The 19,817-nt window shown below is 44.5% G+C and overlaps 1 protein-coding gene across 10 annotated transcripts in view; it reads right to left on the bottom strand.

The window, feature by feature from the left end:
• The window catches only part of PIGG (phosphatidylinositol glycan anchor biosynthesis class G), a 56,075-nt gene extending 43,883 nt beyond the window's left edge, over nucleotides 1–12,192 (bottom strand). For 5 of the 10 annotated variants that reach the window (XR_006202057.1, XR_006202058.1, XR_006202059.1 and 2 more), the window contains exons 1-3: nucleotides 11,930–12,192; nucleotides 10,879–11,084; nucleotides 1,631–1,840 (exon numbers count right to left, since the gene is read on the bottom strand). Coding sequence is in view for 7 of the 10 variants with exons in the window: in XM_042937187.1 (XP_042793121.1) it covers nucleotides 1,631–1,840; nucleotides 10,879–11,084; nucleotides 11,930–12,083 (570 nt within the window). In the remaining 3 variants the exon portion in view is untranslated. Of the gene's footprint in view, nucleotides 1–1,630; nucleotides 1,841–10,878; nucleotides 11,085–11,566; nucleotides 11,908–11,929 lie in introns of those variants that run through there. The other 5 variants (XM_042937188.1, XM_042937184.1, XM_042937189.1 and 2 more) reach the window with 3 other exon arrangements.
• Nucleotides 12,193–19,817: the final 7,625 nt, after the last annotated feature.

The following is a 19,817-nucleotide window of genomic DNA, read 5'->3' on the forward strand; positions in this document are numbered from 1 at the left end:
TAATAAACAAACAGAAAAAGCTGTCATAAAAAAATTAAACAAGGGGTGCCTGGGTGGCTCAGTCGGTTGAGCGTCCGACTTCGGCTCAGGTCATGATCTCACAGTTCGTGAGTTCGAGCCCCGCGTCAGGCTCTGTGCTGACAGCTCGAGGCCTGGAGCCAGGTCATGATCTCACAGTTCGTGAGTTCGAGCCCCGTGTCAGGCTCTGTGCTGACAGCTCGGGGCCTGGATCCTGCTTCGGATTCTGTGTCTCCCTCTCTCTCTGCCCCTAACCCACTCACATTCTGTCTCTGTCTCTCTCAAAAATAAATAAACATTAAAAAAATAAAAATAAATAAATATTAGCATTAGATTAAGCTTTTACTAATACTGTTTCACATTTCTAAGTTACAGATAGAACATGTTATACAGATAATTTCAATGAGAAGTATTATTCTAAAAAAAACTCTGCAGGATCCATGCTGGGAGTTAACTAACACTAAGCAGATAGCCAGGTCACACAGGTGCCAGAGTTCAGATGACCTCTGGGCTGAAGCTGAGTGTCCTATGAGAAGGCTGCTCTGGGAGGAAAGACACAGCTTTCGGCAACTAGTAGAGCAGCCACTGAGAGCCGGGAGCCTGGTCAGCCCTGACCACTCAGCTGGCCCACCTCCCTCCCACTGGAAAGTCACTACAAAGGGAAGGGTCTCTAATTGATGAGACAGAGGACGAGAAAACTCAGTAACTGCTTCATCTACAGACATCAACTTCAGGAAAGGATATCAACCTAAGCAAGACTGCAGATGCTCCACGAGGCCCAGCAAATTGAGCTGCTGTGCGTGTGCCTCTAGTCTATGGGGACTCCCTCTGGAGTTGACCAGGGTCAACTGTCTTTAAATTGATTGATTGATTGATTGATTGATTGATTTTAGAGAGAGAGAGCACACGAGTGGGCAGAGAGGGGCAGAGGGAGAAAGGGAGGGTGGGAGAATCTCAAGGAGGTTCCACACTCAGCACAGAGCCTGACGCGGGCTCAATCCCACCATCCTGGGACCATGACCTGAGCTGAAATAAAGAGTCAGATGCTCAACTGATTGAGACATCCAGGGTCTCAGCCAGGGTCAGCGTTCTAACTACGGGACTAATCATGCCCTCTTTCTTGTTGGAGACTGCACTCCCAGCACAGGGAAATGCCCCTCAGGACCAGGCTCCGCCCAGCTCACCATCTGTCCTCCCACCTCTCCACTGGGGATGCCACCACACTAACAGGAGAACATCCTCAAAGATCCCAGAGAGGCGACGGAGTCCTCAGGCTCTGCCCTGTACAGATGCTGCGCCCGCCATTCTGTCCACTTGGGAAGTCCCTACTCACTTCTCAAAACTCAGCTTAAATGGCTCCTTGCTGGCTGGCCCTGATCCTCTGTACCCCCATCAACAGGCGCTTGGCTGTTCCAAGAGAATTTTGATCACAACTGCATCAGGGTTCATGTCCCTGGGCCGTAACTGATTATGTGAATGAATGGACAATTTTTACAACCTCTCCATACTACTCCCAATATACTAATAAAAGCCACATACAAAACGATGTTGCCTCTAAGAGTATATCAGACTCCATCTATCATGACAAAATTTTCTTATTTGAAAACCTGACCTCTGTATAATCTGACACAAAAAATGAGGTTGTTCCATCATATTCCACAAAATGCTGTGGGAATAATTTCACCCAAGTTTCATCTCCATAAAAGATCATTCTTTTCCCAGCTGCTTTTGCCTGTGTGATCACATTGTCTTCCAGCAGTGCAGGGGAATTGAGGTTCCTGACAACATCGATGAAGCCAGGGAGGCTCCCTGTCATCAGTGCCTGCAGGAGGAAACATTTGAGAACTTAGACCATGGAATCCAAAGCACAGCGAGGGAAGGGGTGCCAAAAATCATTTTATGGATGAAAGAGGAAAGCATAAAACTAGGGCATCCTCAATACTGGAGGGTGGGTCAGTGTTAAGACAAAGGGGAAAGCTGCACATACGTTCTGGCAAAGCTAGCAAACCTGATCACAAAGACTTTGTTGTATTTCAGCCAATGGGAGGATGGAGGAGGCTGCGGGCAGCTGGATGACAGTGGTGGACAGGAAAGCCGTGAGTTACAGCAACTGAAGCAGATGGCAAAGTGTGTTATGCATCGAAAACGCAAATCTGTTTACTCAACCACCTGTCAGGTCCTCACCTAAGCTTCAAATCTGCTCTGTGTGATGAGCAAACTCCATGTACTGATCTTACAACACAGCAATTCTAATGTCCACCTTGAGTGGATGAACAGCTTCTCACACACACCTGGGAGGAAAGCAGTCTCTAAGCAAAAACTCTCAGGAATTCCCATCGTTAACGGGCCCAGGTTGCTGGTGGGACACCCCTGCTCCACACACACACACACACACACACACACACACACACACACCCTACTGAAATTTCTGGGAAGAAAGGGTAGGCGTGACATATTGCCAATACCTTTCTGATGTAGAGTTATGTCAACAACCTCCCTCATTTTAGCATAGAGTCTAAGAGGCCACTGTAACAGGTCATGTGTCTCCTATGATCTGGAGTTATCCAACAACCCATGATACTGGCACCCAGGGACCTATGTACTGAAATAAACAGAAATCTGGACAGTGCCAACAGGCATACTAAGTTTTCCAGGACTTCTTTAACAGCTAAAAATGCAAACATGGATTAACCTGACTTCTGGAATGCCAGAGGAGCTTGGCATATCTCCTCCCATAAGAGCAATGACAAATGGGACCAAACTGCCAAAAGCAACCATTTCCAGACTTTGAAAGCTCATCAAGGATATAAAACAAATTGAGGAGTTCTTATCTAAGACAAACTACTGAATCTCAGGAAGAGCTGTGGGTCCCTGTGCTGTTTACCATGGCCTGCTCCCCTTCTCCTACCCCTGCAATATAGCAGCCACGGGGATCCGTCTGACCTGGAACTGCTCAGAGAAGCCCCGTGCCGGATGTGTTGGGAGCAAGGAAGGCCAGCCTTACAGCTGCCTGAGGGGCCGGTGCTGTTTCTGGTAAGAGAAAGGGCTAACATTGAAAAGTCACATCTGGGGGCGCCCGGGTGGCGCAGTCGGTTGAGCGGCCGACTTCGGCTCAGGTCACGATCTCGCGGACCGTGGGTTCGAGCCCCGCGCCGGGCTCCGGGCTGATGGCCCGGAGCCTGGAGCCTGCTTCCGGTTCTGTGTCTCCCTCTCTCTCTGCCCCTCCCCCGTTCATGCTCTGTCTCGCTCTGTCCCAAAAATAAATCAACGTTAAAAAAAAAATTAAAAAAAAAAAGTCACATCTGGGTCACAATGCTATGAAACTTGAAATCAACCACAGGAAAAAGTTTGGAAAACCTCCAAATGCATAGAGGTTAAAGAACATCCTACTAAAGAACCAATGGGTCAGCCAGGCAATTAGAGAAGAAATTAAAAAATATACGGAAACAAATGAAAACGAACACATGACAATCCAAACCCTTTGGGATGCAGCAAAGGCAGTCCTACGAGGAAAATACACGGTAATCCAGGCCTATCTCAAGGAACAAGAAAAAATCCCCCAAACAAAATCTAACAGCACACCTAGAGGAACTAGAAGCAGAACAGCAAAGAAATCCCAAACCCAGCAGAAGAGAAATAACGAAGACCAGAGCAGAAATAAACAATATAGAATCTAAAAACAAAAACAAAAACAAAAACAAAAAAACAGTAGAGCAGATCAATGAAACTAAGAGTTGTTTTTTTTGAAAAAGTAAACAAAATTGATAAACCTCTAGCCAAGCTTCTCAAAAAGAAAAAAGGACCCAAATAGATAAAATCACAAATGAAAATGGATTTATTACAACCAATCCCTCTGTAATATAAGCAATTATCAGGGCCTACTATGAAAAATTATATGCCAACAAACTGGACAACCTGGGAGAAATGGACAAATTCCTAGACACCCACACTCTTCCAAAACTCAAACGGGAAGAAATAGAAGATTTGAACAGATCCACAGGTAGTGAAGAAATTCAATCAGTTATCAAAAATCTCCCAACAAATAAGAGTCCAGGACCAGATGGCTTCCCTGGGGAATTCAACCAGACATTTAAAGCAGAGATAATACCTATCCTTCTCAAGCTGTTCTAAAAAATAGAAAGGGAAGGAAAACTTCCGGACTCATTCTATGAAGCCAGCATTACTTTGATTCACAAACCAGACAGAGACCCAGCAAAAAAAGAGAACTACAGGCCAATATCCCTGATGAATATGGATGCAAAAATTCCCAACAAGATACTAGCAAATTGAATTCAACAGCATATAAAAAGAATTATTCACCATGATCAAGTGGGATTCATTCCTGGGCTGCAGGGCTGGTTCAACATTCACAAATCAATCAATGTAATACATCACATTGATAAAAGAAAAGATAAGAACCATATGATCCTGTCAATAGATGGAGAGAAAGCATTTGACAAAATACAGCATCTCTTCTTAGTAAAAACCCTCGAGAAAGTTGGGATAGAAGGAACATACTTAAACATCATAAAAGCCATTTATGAGAAGCCCACAGCTAACACCATCCTCAATGGGGAAAAACTGAGAGCTTTCTCCCTGAGATCAGGAACATGACAGGGATGTCCACTCTCATCACTGTTGTTTAACATAGTGTTGGAAGTTCTAGCATCAGCAACCAGACAACAAAATGAAATAAAAGGCATCAAAATTGACAAAGAAGTCCAACTTTCACTTTTCGCAGATGACATGGATACTCTACGTGGAAAACCCGACAGACTCCACCAAAAGTCTGCTAGAACTGATACATGAATTCAGCAAAGTCGCAGGATACAAAATTAAGTACAGAAATCAGTTGCATTTTTGTACACCAATAATAAAGCAACAGAAAGACAAATAAAGAAACTGATCCCATTCACAATTGCACCAAGAATCATAAAATACCTAGGAATAAACCTAACCAAAGATGTAAAATCTGTATGCTGAAAACTATAGAAAGCTTATGAAGGAAACTGAAGAAGACACAAAGAAATGGAAAAGCATTCCATGCTCACGGATTGGAAGAATAAATACTGTTAAAATGTCAATACTACCCAAAGCAATCTACACATTCAATGCAATCCCAATCAAAATTGCACTGGCATTCTGCTCAAAGCTAGAACAAACGACCCTAAAATTTGTATGGAACCACAAAAGACCCCGAATAGCCAAAGTAATATTGAAGAAGAAAACTAAAGTGGGAGGCATCCCAATCCCAGATTTTAGCGTCTACTACAAAGCTGTAATCATCAAGACAGTATGGTCCTGGCACAAAAACAGACACATAGACCAATGGAATAGAACAGAGAACCCAGAATTGGACCCACAAATGTATGGCCAACTAACCTTTGACAAAGCAGGAAAGAGTATCCAATGGAAAAAAGACAGTCTGTTTAGCAAATGGTGCTGGAAGAACTGCACAGCAACATGCAGAAGAATGAAACCAGACCACTTTCTTACACCATACACAAAAATAAACCCCAAATGGATGAAAGACCTGAATGTGAGACAGGAACCCATCAAAACCCTAGAGGAGAAAACAGGCAACAACCTCTTTGACCTCAGCTGCAGTGATTTCTTACTCGACACGTCTCCAAAAGCAAGGGGATTAAAAGCAAAAATGAACTATTGGGACCTCGAGATAAAAATCTTCGGCACTGCAAAGGAAACAATCAACAAAAGGCAACTGAGGGAATGGGAAAAGATATTTGCAAATGACATATCAGGCTAGTATCCAAAATGTATAAAGGACTCACCCAACTCCCGAAAAATAATCCAGTGAAGAAATGGGCAGAAAACATGAACAGACACTTTTCCAAAGAAGACATCCAGGTGGCCAACAGACACATGAAACAATGCTCAACATCACTCATCAGGGAAATACAAATCAAAGCCACACTGAGATACCACCTCACACTGGTCAGAGTGGCTAAAATGAACAAATCAGGAGACTATAGATGCTGGCAAAGATGTGGAGAAATGGGACCCCTCTTGTACTCTTAGTGGGAATGCAAGCCAGTACAGGTGCTCTGGAAAACAGCGTGGAGGTTCTTCAAAAAATTAAAAATAGATCTACCCTATCACCCAGCAATAGCACCACTAGGAAGGGATGCAGGAGTGCTGAGGCATAGGGGCACATGCACCCCAATGTTTATAGCAGTGCTTTCAACAATAGCCAAATTATGGAAAGAGCCTAAATGTCCATCAAGCGATGAATGGATAAAGAAGATGTGGTTTATATATACAATGGAATACTACTTGGCAATGAGAAAGCATGAAATCCTGCCATTTGCAGCAACGTGGATGGAACTGGAGGGTACTGTGCTAAGTGAAATAAGTCAGGCAGAGAAAGACAGATACCATATGTTTTCACTCATATGTGGATCCTGAGAAACTTAACAGAAGACCAAGGGGCAGTGGAACGCAGGGGGGTGGGGGGAGTTACAGAGAGGGAAGGAGGCAAACCATAAGAGACTCTTAAATATTGAGGACAAACTGAGGGTTGATGGGGGGTGGGGGAGAGGGGAAAGTGGGTGATGGGCATTGAGGAGGGCACCTGTTGGGATGAGCACTGGGTGTTGTATGGAAACCAATTTGACAATAAATTATATATAATACATATAATTATAATATATATTATATAAAGGACAGCTATAGCATATTTCTGTAAGCTCCCACATATTCCTGAAATCTGGATGCACACACGGGGCTGAGTGTGCACTCAGGAGAGATCAGACAGTGCCTAGTTACCGGTTCCTTCCAGCTGAGCAAAAGGCACTGCTCACACAGAAAGTGAGAAGGCAGGCTTACTAGGTGCCTGAACAGTGAGAACAAACCATACATAGAGCCCTGGAAAGGGTGGAAGGCCCACTGCGTAATGTATTTAAGCACAACCTCTGACCAATCATTGGCTAACCACTAACTATGCTCACCAAGGGGTAACCTTTCAGAAGACCAGCTTAAAAATAAAAAACAAGAATTTAAAATAAAAATGAGCATACCCGTTACTGTGCACTCCAGAGGAGACAGACTCTACAGAAAGAGTTTAGGCAAGTGATTACACTAACAAACCAACAAAATGACAGCAACAACCACCACTCCTGGGGTAGCGGATCAAAGTCCAGAGTGTGGTGGTGGTTGCACGGCTATGCCACATTTGTTAAATCTCACCAAATTGTGCACATAAAAATGTATGCGCTGCATCGTATGAAAATTCTATCTCAATGAAATTATTTTTTAAAATGTGAGCCTCTCCCCCTCCGTGAAATCCTACTGCTTCTAGGTAACCAGTTACTCTTGGCGAGTATCATACCGTACCTTTTCCTGTATGTGTACAATCACAAAGGTACATATTTTTCTTTACCAAAATGGTAACAAACTATATAAATAATTCCACAACTTGCTTTTGTTTTTCAAATGCTAACATATCATGAACTTCTTTCCCCAGAAAACACACAGCTGCTGCTGCTTCTTCTTTTTTAGCACCGACAAAGCAATCCAGTATTTGGACCAAGACCATTTTAATGGACATTTATTTTAAAAAGCTTCCAATGGAAGTGCCATCTGAGCTGAGATCTGAAGGCTGACATGTTGTCTAGGGGAGGGGAAGGGAGGTGAGGCGGGGCTTTCCAAGGGGGAGCACCGCAATCTGTGAAGGACCCAAGGTTGAAGGAGGGCAGCACACTTGAGGTACGGAGAGCTATGGGGATCCTTGTGGATGAATGACACAGGAAGAGGGAAGGCAGCTCAGATGAGGGTGGACAGGTAAACAGGGACAGGACCATGTAGCCTCAAGGCCTGGGTTAGCACCCAGAGTTTAAGCCAGCGCACCACGAGCTGCTTTGTTTGGACAGGCAGTGCAGGGCTTGGCTCAGTGTTGAGAGTACCTGTCCACCTCATTTCGTGTGAGGAAGAGGTCATCACCAATCTTTAACTTTTTACAATGTGATAGACAAAAACTGGGTTTACAGATTGATTTAGTTTGCTTTGCCCTGATTACTAGTAAAGACATCTTTTCCTATGTTTACTCGCCATTTCAATGTCTTCCTTTGTGGGGTTCTTTATATCCTTTGCCACTGGATTGTTTTCCGTCAGATTCTCTTTACACATCACGGGCTTAACATCTTGTTTGTGATCTCAGCTGTAAATGATTTTTCCAAGTTTATCATTTGTCAGTTGACTTAGTTTATAGTGTCTTCCACCACATAAAGGTTTTCTGTTTCCACGTGGTCTAATCTGTCCATTCTTTTCCCAGGGGCTTTTATAAGGCACTTGCCTCCTTCTCATATTAGGCTGGGTTTCCACTGACATTTTCAAGGAGGGCAGGGACTATTTAGTACCCTTCACCCTCCTGCATGACTGCAGGAGGCATGCAGGCAGCTGAGAGCCCTAGGAAGTCTAAGTGAGAGCCCAAGCCTGACATCACCTTGGAGGTCTTCCTGTGGTTGCTGTGGCCTTGGGAATAGTAGTTTCTTGCCTTCTGAGACTGAAGGAGGGCTCTGCAGAGACTACTGGAAGAGGATGTGGCCTGGTCACTCTATTGGGCAGCACTGCTGTGTAAACTCACTGTGACCAACAGAGGCTCTGGAGCCACACACACATAGGCTTAGGTTTGGTTTCTGATGTCACCTGTGTGGTTTTACCACTTCAAGCCTGTTTCCTCATCTGGAAAATGGAGAAGATGGCAGTACCTGCCTCCCGAAGCCTAACATGGGGCTGTTGTGACAGCACATGAGAAAATGCCTGTGCTCTGTGCTCACTGCAGTCAGTTGTTCAGTACCTGTTCCTTATTGTGACTATAAATTCCCTGAAGAAAGGAAAAGCAGTCACATATTAGTTAACACGAGAAAACGCTATGAGGGGCATTAGTCTGGAGTCATTTAGGTCAGCATTTTGTGACAACTGCATCAACACTTTGAGATTACTGAAGTCCCTTCCCTAACTGAAGGCAGGGTAGGGGACACACTCCTTAGCCAACACTACCCAATCCTACCAAATTCTAGAGCTGTGTAACCCTAACTCCAGTATGGACTTCCTGTTCTAGCTCCTCCTTGATGAGGAACGAGGACCAAGAACCTGTAAAGGACTGAAGACAAAACAGACGAAATGAAACAAAACACCGGTTTCATGAAATGACACAAATGGGCTGGAGACGGGAGGCCCTAAGAACCACAGCGGCCCCCATACGGGTCTGCACACCCATTTACACATTTTGTTACACACCTGCTCAGATTCCTAGTAATACTTTTCTTACCAGAACGAAGGAGGAACGGGTTCCTTCCATACTTCTGATAGAACAGATAAAGACAGTGCTCCTGATGGTAAGGAGTCTGAATGCTTTTCTTCCAGCTTTCACAAGACTGGGCTCAACAGGAGGAGTACTCTTAAGAGACCATTCCTGAGCTTCTTGACTAAAGGTGCTCCCCACCTCCCGCTCCTCATCACTCCATCATGATGTCCTCCCTGATTTCTTCCATAGCACTTATCACTTTCTGAAACTTTGATTATTTATTTGTATACTTACATATTTTCTGTCCCCTCAATCAGAAATTAAGCTCCATGAGGATAGGGCACTTGCTGTCTTGTTCCTCACTGAATCCCTCTTATCTAAAACTGTGTGGTACACAGACGATGCTCAATAAATATTGCCTAATGACGGACACACTACATCCAAAAGTGGCAGAGAGTGGGAAACTCAAGAAAAAGAGCCAATGAAAGATGTGGTTTTAATCCTTACAATCCCAGGCTGTTTTATCCATCCAGTAAACAGTTACTGAGTACCTACTAAATGCTGCCCCAAGCTTTGAGTCAAGAAGTGGCTCCGTCTCATCAAATATTGACGTGTCACATGATCAGCCATAGATGTAAGGCTTAGCCAGGACTTTTATACCATGCTAGCAACGTAGTCACAAACTTTTAAGCTCCTCTGTCCCTTTCTGCTGCCTCCTCTTTACTCATCCTCAGCTTAACTTGAATGTAATTTCTTCAGATAGGCTTTTCTGACCCTCAATCTAAATTGGGGCTCCTCCTAACCCACCCAGCAATGAGCATCACATCCTGTTCTTTCTCATCATGCATTAATCACACTTTAAAAGTGAACATTAATTTGTCTACTCATTTGTGTAATGGCTAGGTCTCTCCTAAGTGACTAAAAGCTCCATGAAGGTAGATAACTATTTTCTCCCAAATGCATACCCATTACAATACTGACACATAGTAGTTGCTTAATAAACAGTTCTTGAGCCAATCAATAAAGCTGTACTATTTTTTTTTTTTTTTCAACTCATAGTTCTTGGGTAAAGCACCATATGCTTTAAAGCCACACTCACTAGGCTGAATACCTGAAACAGGTATTCACTAGAAACACTAGAAACGGCCAGATCATGCAGGTTTGATCACTGTGCATACCACAATCGTTGACGAGTTATCGAACTTATCTGAGTTTGCTTTCTCATCTATAAAATCATAATGAACTGGATTAACCCTAAAGGCTCCTTTCTGGAATGTAGGTGACCCACTGACAATTAGAGACCAGGTTAGCAAGGAGGACACTAGCTCTTGGATTAGGCTGACCTGAATGATCTGGATCTAAATACTTTACGCTTTCCAACAAGTGTGAACTTTGGCTACTTGACAGGGGGCATAAATCACAGGTCTCAGTTCTAGCCTACCTTGTGAGGCTTCTTCAGCATTTTATTGTCCCAGCCAGGTTGACAACACCAAACTAACTTCTACTTAGTAAAAATTGGGACTCCAAGTAAAAGAGTACAGCCCCTTCAAACCTCCCAAAGATCAACCCGTATATAACAAAGTCAAACCATTTACCTTGATTCGAGGCATAGTAACTGTAGGTGGCTTTGCTTCAGCCACAAAACTGTGAGATGCTCCTTTTTCCACGAGATAAGTCGTGTAGGGCATAAATTTCACACCCTTTGACCCAAACACAAAATCATCTCTCAAGGCATCTATCAGCATAATAACAACTTTACTGAAGAGGGGTGGTGGGAGCTTGGTCCAGTTGGAACTGGCTCCTAAAAAGGTTTGAAAGAAAAAAGGAAATTGAACTTTAAACTGTACTTAGCATCCAAGCAGCTTGTAATCTACTTTTGCACCGTAGATATTGTCATATCTACCTACCTCAATCCAAAGAAAAGGACCTGTTACTGGTAGACAATGCGGGGGGTGACAAATACACTGAGAGAGCCCCAGTATGAAGCAGTAAATTGCCCTCTGCATGGTGAATACTGGAAAAGGGGAGTCCCTTCGTGAAGGTCCTGAAAATTGGACCTTTAGGGAGACTGATTCAAAACAGTGCTGCAGGTAGGAGATAGGGAAGCGTTTACAAATTGTGTTTACATGGTCAGTGGCTGGTATTGTGTGGCCCTGGTCCAAGCGGGAGAGCCTTTTGTACTGCTGGGTAGGTGAGGGCTACTGGGGAGAATAAAACAAACAAACACCAACCTCTTAGAAGAATGTCATAGAAGAAAACGCGAGGGGTCAGCAAGTATCTTACCTGTTATGTCTTATTAACCAAAAAACGTGCCTAGAAAAGGGAGTGACCCAAAGGCCTGTCCAGGGAATGGGGCGGGGGGTGTTAGCTGGATGAGCAGACCCGGGGGGAGGCAAGAACCAGGGTGTGGATAGCTTTCTTTGCGGCGACCAGGGAGGAGATTCGAGGCGGGCTAGTAGCGGTGGTTGCCACAAAACGATACAGAAAGAGGCTGGGGCGGTAAAAAGGGGGCTCCTGGGTGTGGAGACCAGAATGAAAGAGACGAGCACCGGTAGCCCGAGAAGTCCAAGAGGCGAGGCTCAGAAGGAGGGTTCTCTGGAGAAAGTGGGGCCAGGGGAGCGGAGACGGCCGGGGAGGGGTCCGTACCAGTGGAGGGTTCGGGCGCTGGGGGCTCTGCTTGGTGCTCCGTCCTAGAAGAGGAACGAACCGGAGCCGGGAAGAATCCCCGAAGGAAGAGCGCGACCCCGAGCACCTCGATCACTACGCAGCAGGCGGCAAAGGTCCCGGAGCCCAGCCGCATCGTGCCCACCCGCAGGGCCAGGATCCGTGCTCCCCCACCCCTCACAATTGCGAGCTCCCTCCCAACTCTCCCTCGGCACCGGCTGCTTCCGGGAGCAGCCCCAGAACAAGCTTGAACTGGCACGCGTAACAGGCGGTGACTCGTGGCGTCATCACGTCCGCCGGCGCGCCAGAAATATGCAAAACAGACGGACGCTTCCGGGTGCTGGTAATCCCAGAGTCCTCTTGCGAGCACTTCCGGCGCGCGCGCTTGCGCCTTCCCTCCCGCCCGCGAGGCCCCGCCCCCGCTTTCCAGCTGGAGGTGTTGGGGGTGTTTCCCGTGGGTAGGAAAACCGGACGTGTGCCATTCCTCCTGCCGGGAGCTTTCGCATGTGTCACCTCAGCCTCCTGAGTCTAGTGCCTTCGCTGTCAGAACCCTCACCTTTCTTGGGCAGGTCTGAGCAGCGGGCGCCCTCTCTGAGCTGGGCTTCAAGTTGGGCCGCCGCTGCATCGCTAAGTGACCTAGAGAAGGTCAAGCTGACTTCCTGGACTAGGGTGTCCCTGTGCGAATTACACTCCAAGACATTGTTGAGGCGCCGTTCCAGACCCCTTACTGGACGGTGCCTCTGTCCTCGGCTTCTGTGTGTGCTGGGGACCGGTAGCTCATAGCCGCCCCCTCCTCTGGGGAATCGCCCTAGGCTACTGGGAGCTGCTGAGGTCCCCGTAGGGTACCGCTCCGCACACACCTGGAGCCCATGACTGACAGGTTGCAGTGCCAAGGTCCAGCCACTTGGCCTCAGAGGAGGTTAACTCTGATGCAGTCTGTGCTCGCGGCTCCTGGGATTGCATCCCTGTTGGCTTCTTCCGCTCTCCTCACACCCTAACACTTCCGAGAACTTTCCTGGGTAAGTTGCATGTACCCAAACCCCATTCCCATGCCCCAGGCGGACTTCAGGTTGCGTCTCCAGGCATTACATGCGATGTCTCTAAAACAAGTCTGTCACCTCAAGCTCGGATGACTGTAGGTTTCTACCACCTTCTCACCAGTGCTCATTCACCATGAGTGTTAATAATAACTGCTACACAACAGCTGGGGTTTATCTGGTTGATCACGTGCCATGCACTAGGTCAAGGCGTTGAAGTTATTTCATTTGATCATCACAAGAACCCTTTAAAGTAGTTGGTTCTTGTTGCACAAACAATTGTTTCTTATTGCAGACAAAGAAATGTTGAAGTAGCATGTCTAAAGTGACAAAGCTAAACAGCCACAGAGTCGAGAATTAGAGCTGTCAGTCTGACTCACCTGTGCTTTGAATCTCTACACTTTGTTGACTTTTAAGAAAAACCAAAGAAAACAAGAACAAAAAGCACCTCCTCCCTTACAAGGGTCCTTGTTATGGGTTGAATTGTGTCCTTCCAAAAAATTTATATGTTGACGTCCTAACCCTTAGTACTTCAGAATGTGATTGTATTTGAAGATAAGGCTTTTAAAGACATCAATCAAAATAAAGTGTTAACTTTAAAAATAAAACTGCCAGTTATTTTACCAGCCAAAATAGGTTTATTCAGAAATAGCAGAGAATTGCAATGGAAGACCAGCAAGGTAGACCAAAACACTAGAAGAGGCTCTTTTGTAGAGGAAAGGCAGGCGTTGTGAGGGGCTGTTGTAAACAGAAAGTCCATTGGAGTAAACCGGGAGCGGGAAGTGTAGTCGTTTCTCACTGGCTGAGGTGTTGCCAGGTCAGGTTGAAACATTCCTACTGCTCCTTAGGAAAGTAATAGCTAAAGTAGTATTGTAAGGCATGAGAGCTCCTCCTGCTGGCCTCCAACTCCATTCTAAATAAGGTTTCCTTTTTTTTTTTTTTTTTTAATATCAATTTTTTATTTACATTCTAGTTAGTTAACATAGTGTAACATTGGTTTAAAGAGTAGAATTTAGTGATTAGTCACTTACATATAACACCCAGTGTTGATCCCAACAAGTGACCTTCTTAATAACCATCACCCTTAGGGGCGCCCGGGTGGCTCAGTCGGTTGAGCGTCCGACTTCAGCTCAGGTCATGATCTCGCGGTCCGTGAGTTCGAGCCCCGCGTTGGGCTCTGTGCTGACAGCTCGGAGCCTGGAGCCTGTTTCAGATTCTGTGTCTCCTTCCCTCTCTGACCCTCCCCCATTCATGCTCTGTCTCTCTCTGTCCGACTTCAGCTCAGGTCATGATCTCGCGGTCCGTGAGTTCGAGCCCCGCGTTGGGCTCTGTGCTGACAGCTCGGAGCCTGGAGCCTGTTTCAGATTCTGTGTCTCCTTCCCTCTCTGACCCTCCCCCATTCATGCTCTGTCTCTCTCTGTCCGACTTCAGCTCAGGTCATGATCTCGCGGTCCGTGAGTTCGAGCCCCGCGTTGGGCTCTGTGCTGACAGCTCGGAGCCTGGAGCCTGTTTCAGATTCTGTGTCTCCTTCCCTCTCTGACCCTCCCCCATTCATGCTCTGTCTCTCTCTGTCCCAAAAATAAATAAGCTTAAAAAAAAAATTAAAAAAAAATAACCATCACCCATTTAGCCCATCCTTTGCCCACCTCCTCTCCCCTCTCCTCCCCTTCATCAACCCTCAGTTTGTTGTCTATAGTTAAATGAGGTTTATTTTTTATTGATTTTCACACTTCCCCCTTTTGATCAAGATCTTTCTTTGAAAGCATTGCTGATCGAGAGTCAGGGTTTTCCATATTTAGTGGTTTTGTCCCTCAGTTCCAGGAAGGACTTTTTCTGGTTGTCATATTGTACACATCAGAGGGAAAGTGCATAGTAGTTGGAAAACACTTAAGGCCATATTTGAGTAATAAGGAAGGTCAGGAGGGAGAATGCTCAGGCACTTCCCATCTATAGTGCATATTTATCAAGATCATAAGCACTGGAAATCATCTTGAAGTGTAGAGCCAGCCATCACCTTATTTGGTACATTGTTTTTGAGAAGTTTGACAGGGTACAAAATAGAAAACTAAAAATCATTATACAAACAGAACAAGTAACATAATTCAAAATTGTATGGCAGTTCTAGACTAGGACTCTACTCTGAAAGTAGCAAACTGAAATATTTATCAGCACTTATTCTGACTTAGGGGAGAAAGGTTCTCCCTACAAAGGCAAACCCAGAGTCATGCATGCCTCCTGGACATCTCTGCTTAAAGAAGCCATGAAAGCAGAATAGTGAAGCCTGCAAGAACACACTGAAAGAATTATCCAAGTGCATTTGGGAAGATACAGTGCCAGTATAAACATGAAGTAGCTGATGAACTTTTTGCAAAAGAGCAGAACTTAGAAGTCTCATTAACAGTATTGCTATCTCAAAAGAACTGGTTAGGGCTTGGGGTTAGGGTTAGGATTAGGGTTAGGGTCATGGGTTGGGGTCAATGTCAGGCTTGAGGTCAGGTTCAGGATCTAGGTTGGGGTCAGGGTCTGGGTCTGGGTCAGGTTCATGTTCTGCGTCAAGGCCAGGGTCAGGGTCAGGGTTTGGTTTTTGTATAAGTGACCCTCTTCCTCATCTTCTATCTCTCCTCTATCTCTGTGAACCTCTAGAATGGACAGAACTCACCTGTGGTGACATTTGCCTTAGAGTTTGAGCTAGAGCAATTCTTTTCTGCCTGTCAGTGTTAGGCTCTAAAAGAAGAGTGAAATATCTATCTGGCCACTGTATCAAATCCAACTCAACCCCAGTCAAGAGTTGTGGATGGCCTCAGAACTTGTGTAGGTCCCTTCCACCCACCCTCCTGGGAAGGGTGCTGCTGGCCCCACTCTGCCTGGGCAGCCCCAGGTTCCAGCACAGCTCTGACTGGCAAGGGACCTCGGTGGACATGTATGGATACACATGTCTGGTTGCAGTGGCCTCTCAGCCCCCATGTGCAGCCCTCTTGGGGGTTGGTGGGGATCTCCTGGCACCAGCTGGATCCTTCCTCCTATCCCACTGATCAGCAGTAGACAATCAGGTCACAGATAGACAGCCCTTGGCCTCCAATCATCCAGGCATTCTGTGGTTCTCTGGCTCAGGCCAGTCTGGGTCTCCACAACCTGCATGGCCAATTACTGAGCCGACTGTGCTCCTGGCAATTTTACAGGTCCATGGACAGTGTTGTCAGCCCTTTGGGATATTTCCATTCCCAACATCTGTGTGGTTGAGACAAGTGCCTCCTAGCCTGCCAAGAGAGGTAATGATCCTCCAAACATAGAATGTGGCCCTGGCCACAAGGACCAGCAGACTGGTCCTGCAGTCCTTTGGCCTCCTGGTTGTAATGTAAACCTTTGACATGCATACTCACTAAGAATCAAGGATATAGGAGCGACTGTGTCTCCCAGCAGGCAGTTTCTCACTGAGACTGCATGGTCTCAGAGAGCTGCATGCAAGGCCCAGGGTCTGTGGCCTTGAAAAGCCTGCCAAGTGTGGATTCTGTGCTGTGGAATAACCCTTGAGCTTCTCACTGCTTCACTGAGCAATAATTTACTTACCGTCCTTGCATTTGGTCTCTGCTCTTTGTTTTGTTTTTAATAATGTATTTATTTTTAAATTTACATCCAAGTTAGTTAGCATGTAGTGCAACAATAATTCCAGGAGTAGATTTCCTAGTACCCCTTACCCATTTAGCCCGTCCCCCTCCCACAACCCCTCCAGCAACCCTTTTTGTTCTCCATATTTAAGATTCTCTTATGTTTTGTCCCCCTCCATGTTTTTATGTTATTTTTGCCTCCCTTCCCTTATGTTTATCTGTTTTTATCCTAAAGTCCTCATATGAGTGAAGTCATATGATATTTGTCTTTCTCTGACTAATTTCGTTTAGCATAATACCCTCCAGTTCCATCCAGGTAGTTGCAAATAGCAGGATTTCACTATTTTTGATTGCTGAGTAATACTCCAGTGTGTGTGTGTGTGTGTGTGTGTGTGTGTGTGTGTGTGTGTGTGCGCACCACATCTTCTTTATCCATTCATCCATCGATGGACATTTGGGCTCTTTCCATAGTTTGGCTATTGTTGATAGTGCTGCTATAAACATTGGGGTGCATGTGCCCCTTTAAAACAGCATACCTGTATCCGTTGAATAAATACCTAGTAGTGCAATTCCTGGGTCATAGGATAGTTCTATTTTAAAATTTTTGAGGAACCTCCATACTGTTTTTCAGAGTGGCTGCACCAGTTTGCATTCCCACCAGCAGTGCAAAAGAGATCCTCTCTCTCCGCATCCTTGCCAACATCTGTTGTTGCCTGAGTTGTTAATGTTAGCCATTCTGACAGGTGTGAGGTGGTATCTCATTGTGGCTTTGATTTGTATTTCCCTGATGATGAGTGATGTTGACCATTTTTTCATATGTCGGTTGGCCATCTGGATGTCTTCTTTGGAGAAGTGTGTATTCATGTCTTTTGCCCATTTCTTCACTGGATCATTTTTGCTTTTGGGTGTTGAGTTTCATAAGTTCTTTATAGATTTTGGATACTAACCCTTTATCTGGGATGTTGTTTGCAAATATCTTCTCCATTCCATTGGTTGCCTTTTAGTTTTGCTGATTGTCTCCCTCACTGTACAGAAGCTTTTTATTTTGATGAGGTCCCAATAGTTCATTTTTGCTTTTGTTTCCCTTGCCTCCAGAGACGTGTTGAGTAAGAAGTAAGAAGTTGCTGCAGCCAAGGTCAAGGAGGTTGTTGCCTGCTTTCTCCTCGAGGATTTTGAAGGCTTCCTGTTTTAGGTTTAGTTCTTTTGTCCATTTTGAGTTTATTTTTATTTATGATGTAAGAAAGTGGTCCAGGTTCATTCTTCTGCATGTCGCTGTCCAGTTTTCCCAGCACCACTTGCCGAAGAGACTGTCTTGATTCCATTGGATATTCTTTCCTGCTTTCTCAAAGATTAGTTGGCCATCCATTTGTGGGTCCATTTCTGGGTTCTCTATTCTATTCCATTGATCTGAGTGTCTGTTCTTGTGCCAGTACCATACTGTCTTGATGACTACAGCTTTGTAGTACAGGCTACAAGTCCAGGATTGTGATGCCTCCAGCTTTGGTTTTCTTTTTCAACATTGCTTTGGCTATTTGGGGTCTTTTGTGATTCCATACACATTTTAGGATTGTTTGTTCTAGCTCTGTGAAGAATGCTGGTGCTATTTTGATTGGGATTGCATTGAATGTGTAGATAGATTGCTTTGGGAAGTATTGACATTTTAACAGTATTTGTTCTTCCTATCCAGGAGCATGGAATATTTTTCCTTTTTTGTGTGTGTCTTCTTCAATTTCTTTCAGAAGCTTTGTATAGTTTTCAGTGTATAGATTTTTCACTGCTTTGGTTAGATTTATTACTAGGTATTTAATGGTTTTTGGCGCAATTGTAAATGGGATCGATTCCTTGATTTCTCTTTCTGTTGCTTCATTATGGGTGTATAGGAATGCCACTGATATCTGTGCATTGATTTTATATCCTGCGACTTTGCTGAATTCATGGATAAGTTCTAGCAGTTTTTTGGCGGAATCTTTTGGGTTTTCCATATAGAGTATCATGTCATCTGAGAAGAGTGAAAGTTTGACCTCATCCTGGCTGATTTGGATGCCTTTTATTTCTTTGTGTTGTCTGATTGCTGAGGCTAAGACTTCCAATACTATGTTGAATAACAGTGGTGAGGGTGGACATCTCTGTCTTGTTCCTGACCTTACGGGGAAAGCTGTCAGTTTTTCCCCATTGAGGATGATATTAGTGTTGGGTTGTTCATATATGGCTTTTGTGATCTCGAGGTATGCTCCTTCTATCCCTACTTTCTTGAGGGTTTTTTTCAAAAAAGGATGCTGTATTTTGTCAAATGCTTTCTCTGCATCTATTGAGAGGATCATGTGGTTCTTGTCCTTTCTTTTATTGATGTGATGTATCACATTGATTGTTTTGCGGATATTGAACCAGCCCTGCATGCCAGGTATAAATCCCACTTGGTCGTGGTGAATAATTTTTTTTTAATGTATTGTTGGATCCAGTTGGATCTGGTTAGTATCTTGTTGAGGATTTTTGCATCCATGTTCATCAGGGAAATTGGTCTATAGTTCTCCTTTTTAGTGGGGTCTTTGTCTGGTTTTGGAATCAAGGTAATGCTGGCTTCATAGAAAGAGTTTGGAATTTTTCCTTGCATTTCTATTTTTTGGAACATTTTCAGGATAATAGGTGTTAACTCTTTTTAAGTGCTTGGTAGAATTCCCCTGGAAAGCCATCTGGCCCTGGACTCTTGTTTTTTGGGAGATTTTTGATTACTAATTTGATTTATTTACTGGTATGGGTCTGTTCGAATTTTGTCTTTCTTCCTGTTTTAGTTTTGGTAGTTTATATGTTTCTAGGAATTGTCCATTTCTTCCAGGTTGCCCATTTTAGTGGCATATAATTGCTTGTTTGTATTTGTTTGCATTTCTGCTGTATTGGTTGTGATCTCTCCTCTTTCATTCTTGATTTTATTAAATTGGATCCTTTTCTTTTTCTTTTTGATTAAACTGGCTAGAGGTTTATCAATTTTGTTAGTTCTTTCAAAGAACCAGCTTCTGATTTCATTGATCTGTTCTACTGTTTTTTTGTTTTTGTTTTTTTCGGTTTCAATAGCATTGATTTCTGCTCTGATCTTTATTATTTCCTGTCTTCTGCTGGTTTTGGGTTTTATTTGCTGTTCTTTTTCCAGCTCTTTAAGGTGTAAGGTTATGTTGTGTATCTGAGATCTTTCTTCCTTCTTTAGGAAGGCCTGAATTGCTATATACTCCCCTC

This window comes from Panthera leo, chromosome B1 (assembly GCF_018350215.1).
Source record: "Panthera leo isolate Ple1 chromosome B1, P.leo_Ple1_pat1.1, whole genome shotgun sequence".
Taxonomy (NCBI): Eukaryota; Metazoa; Chordata; class Mammalia; order Carnivora; family Felidae; genus Panthera; species Panthera leo.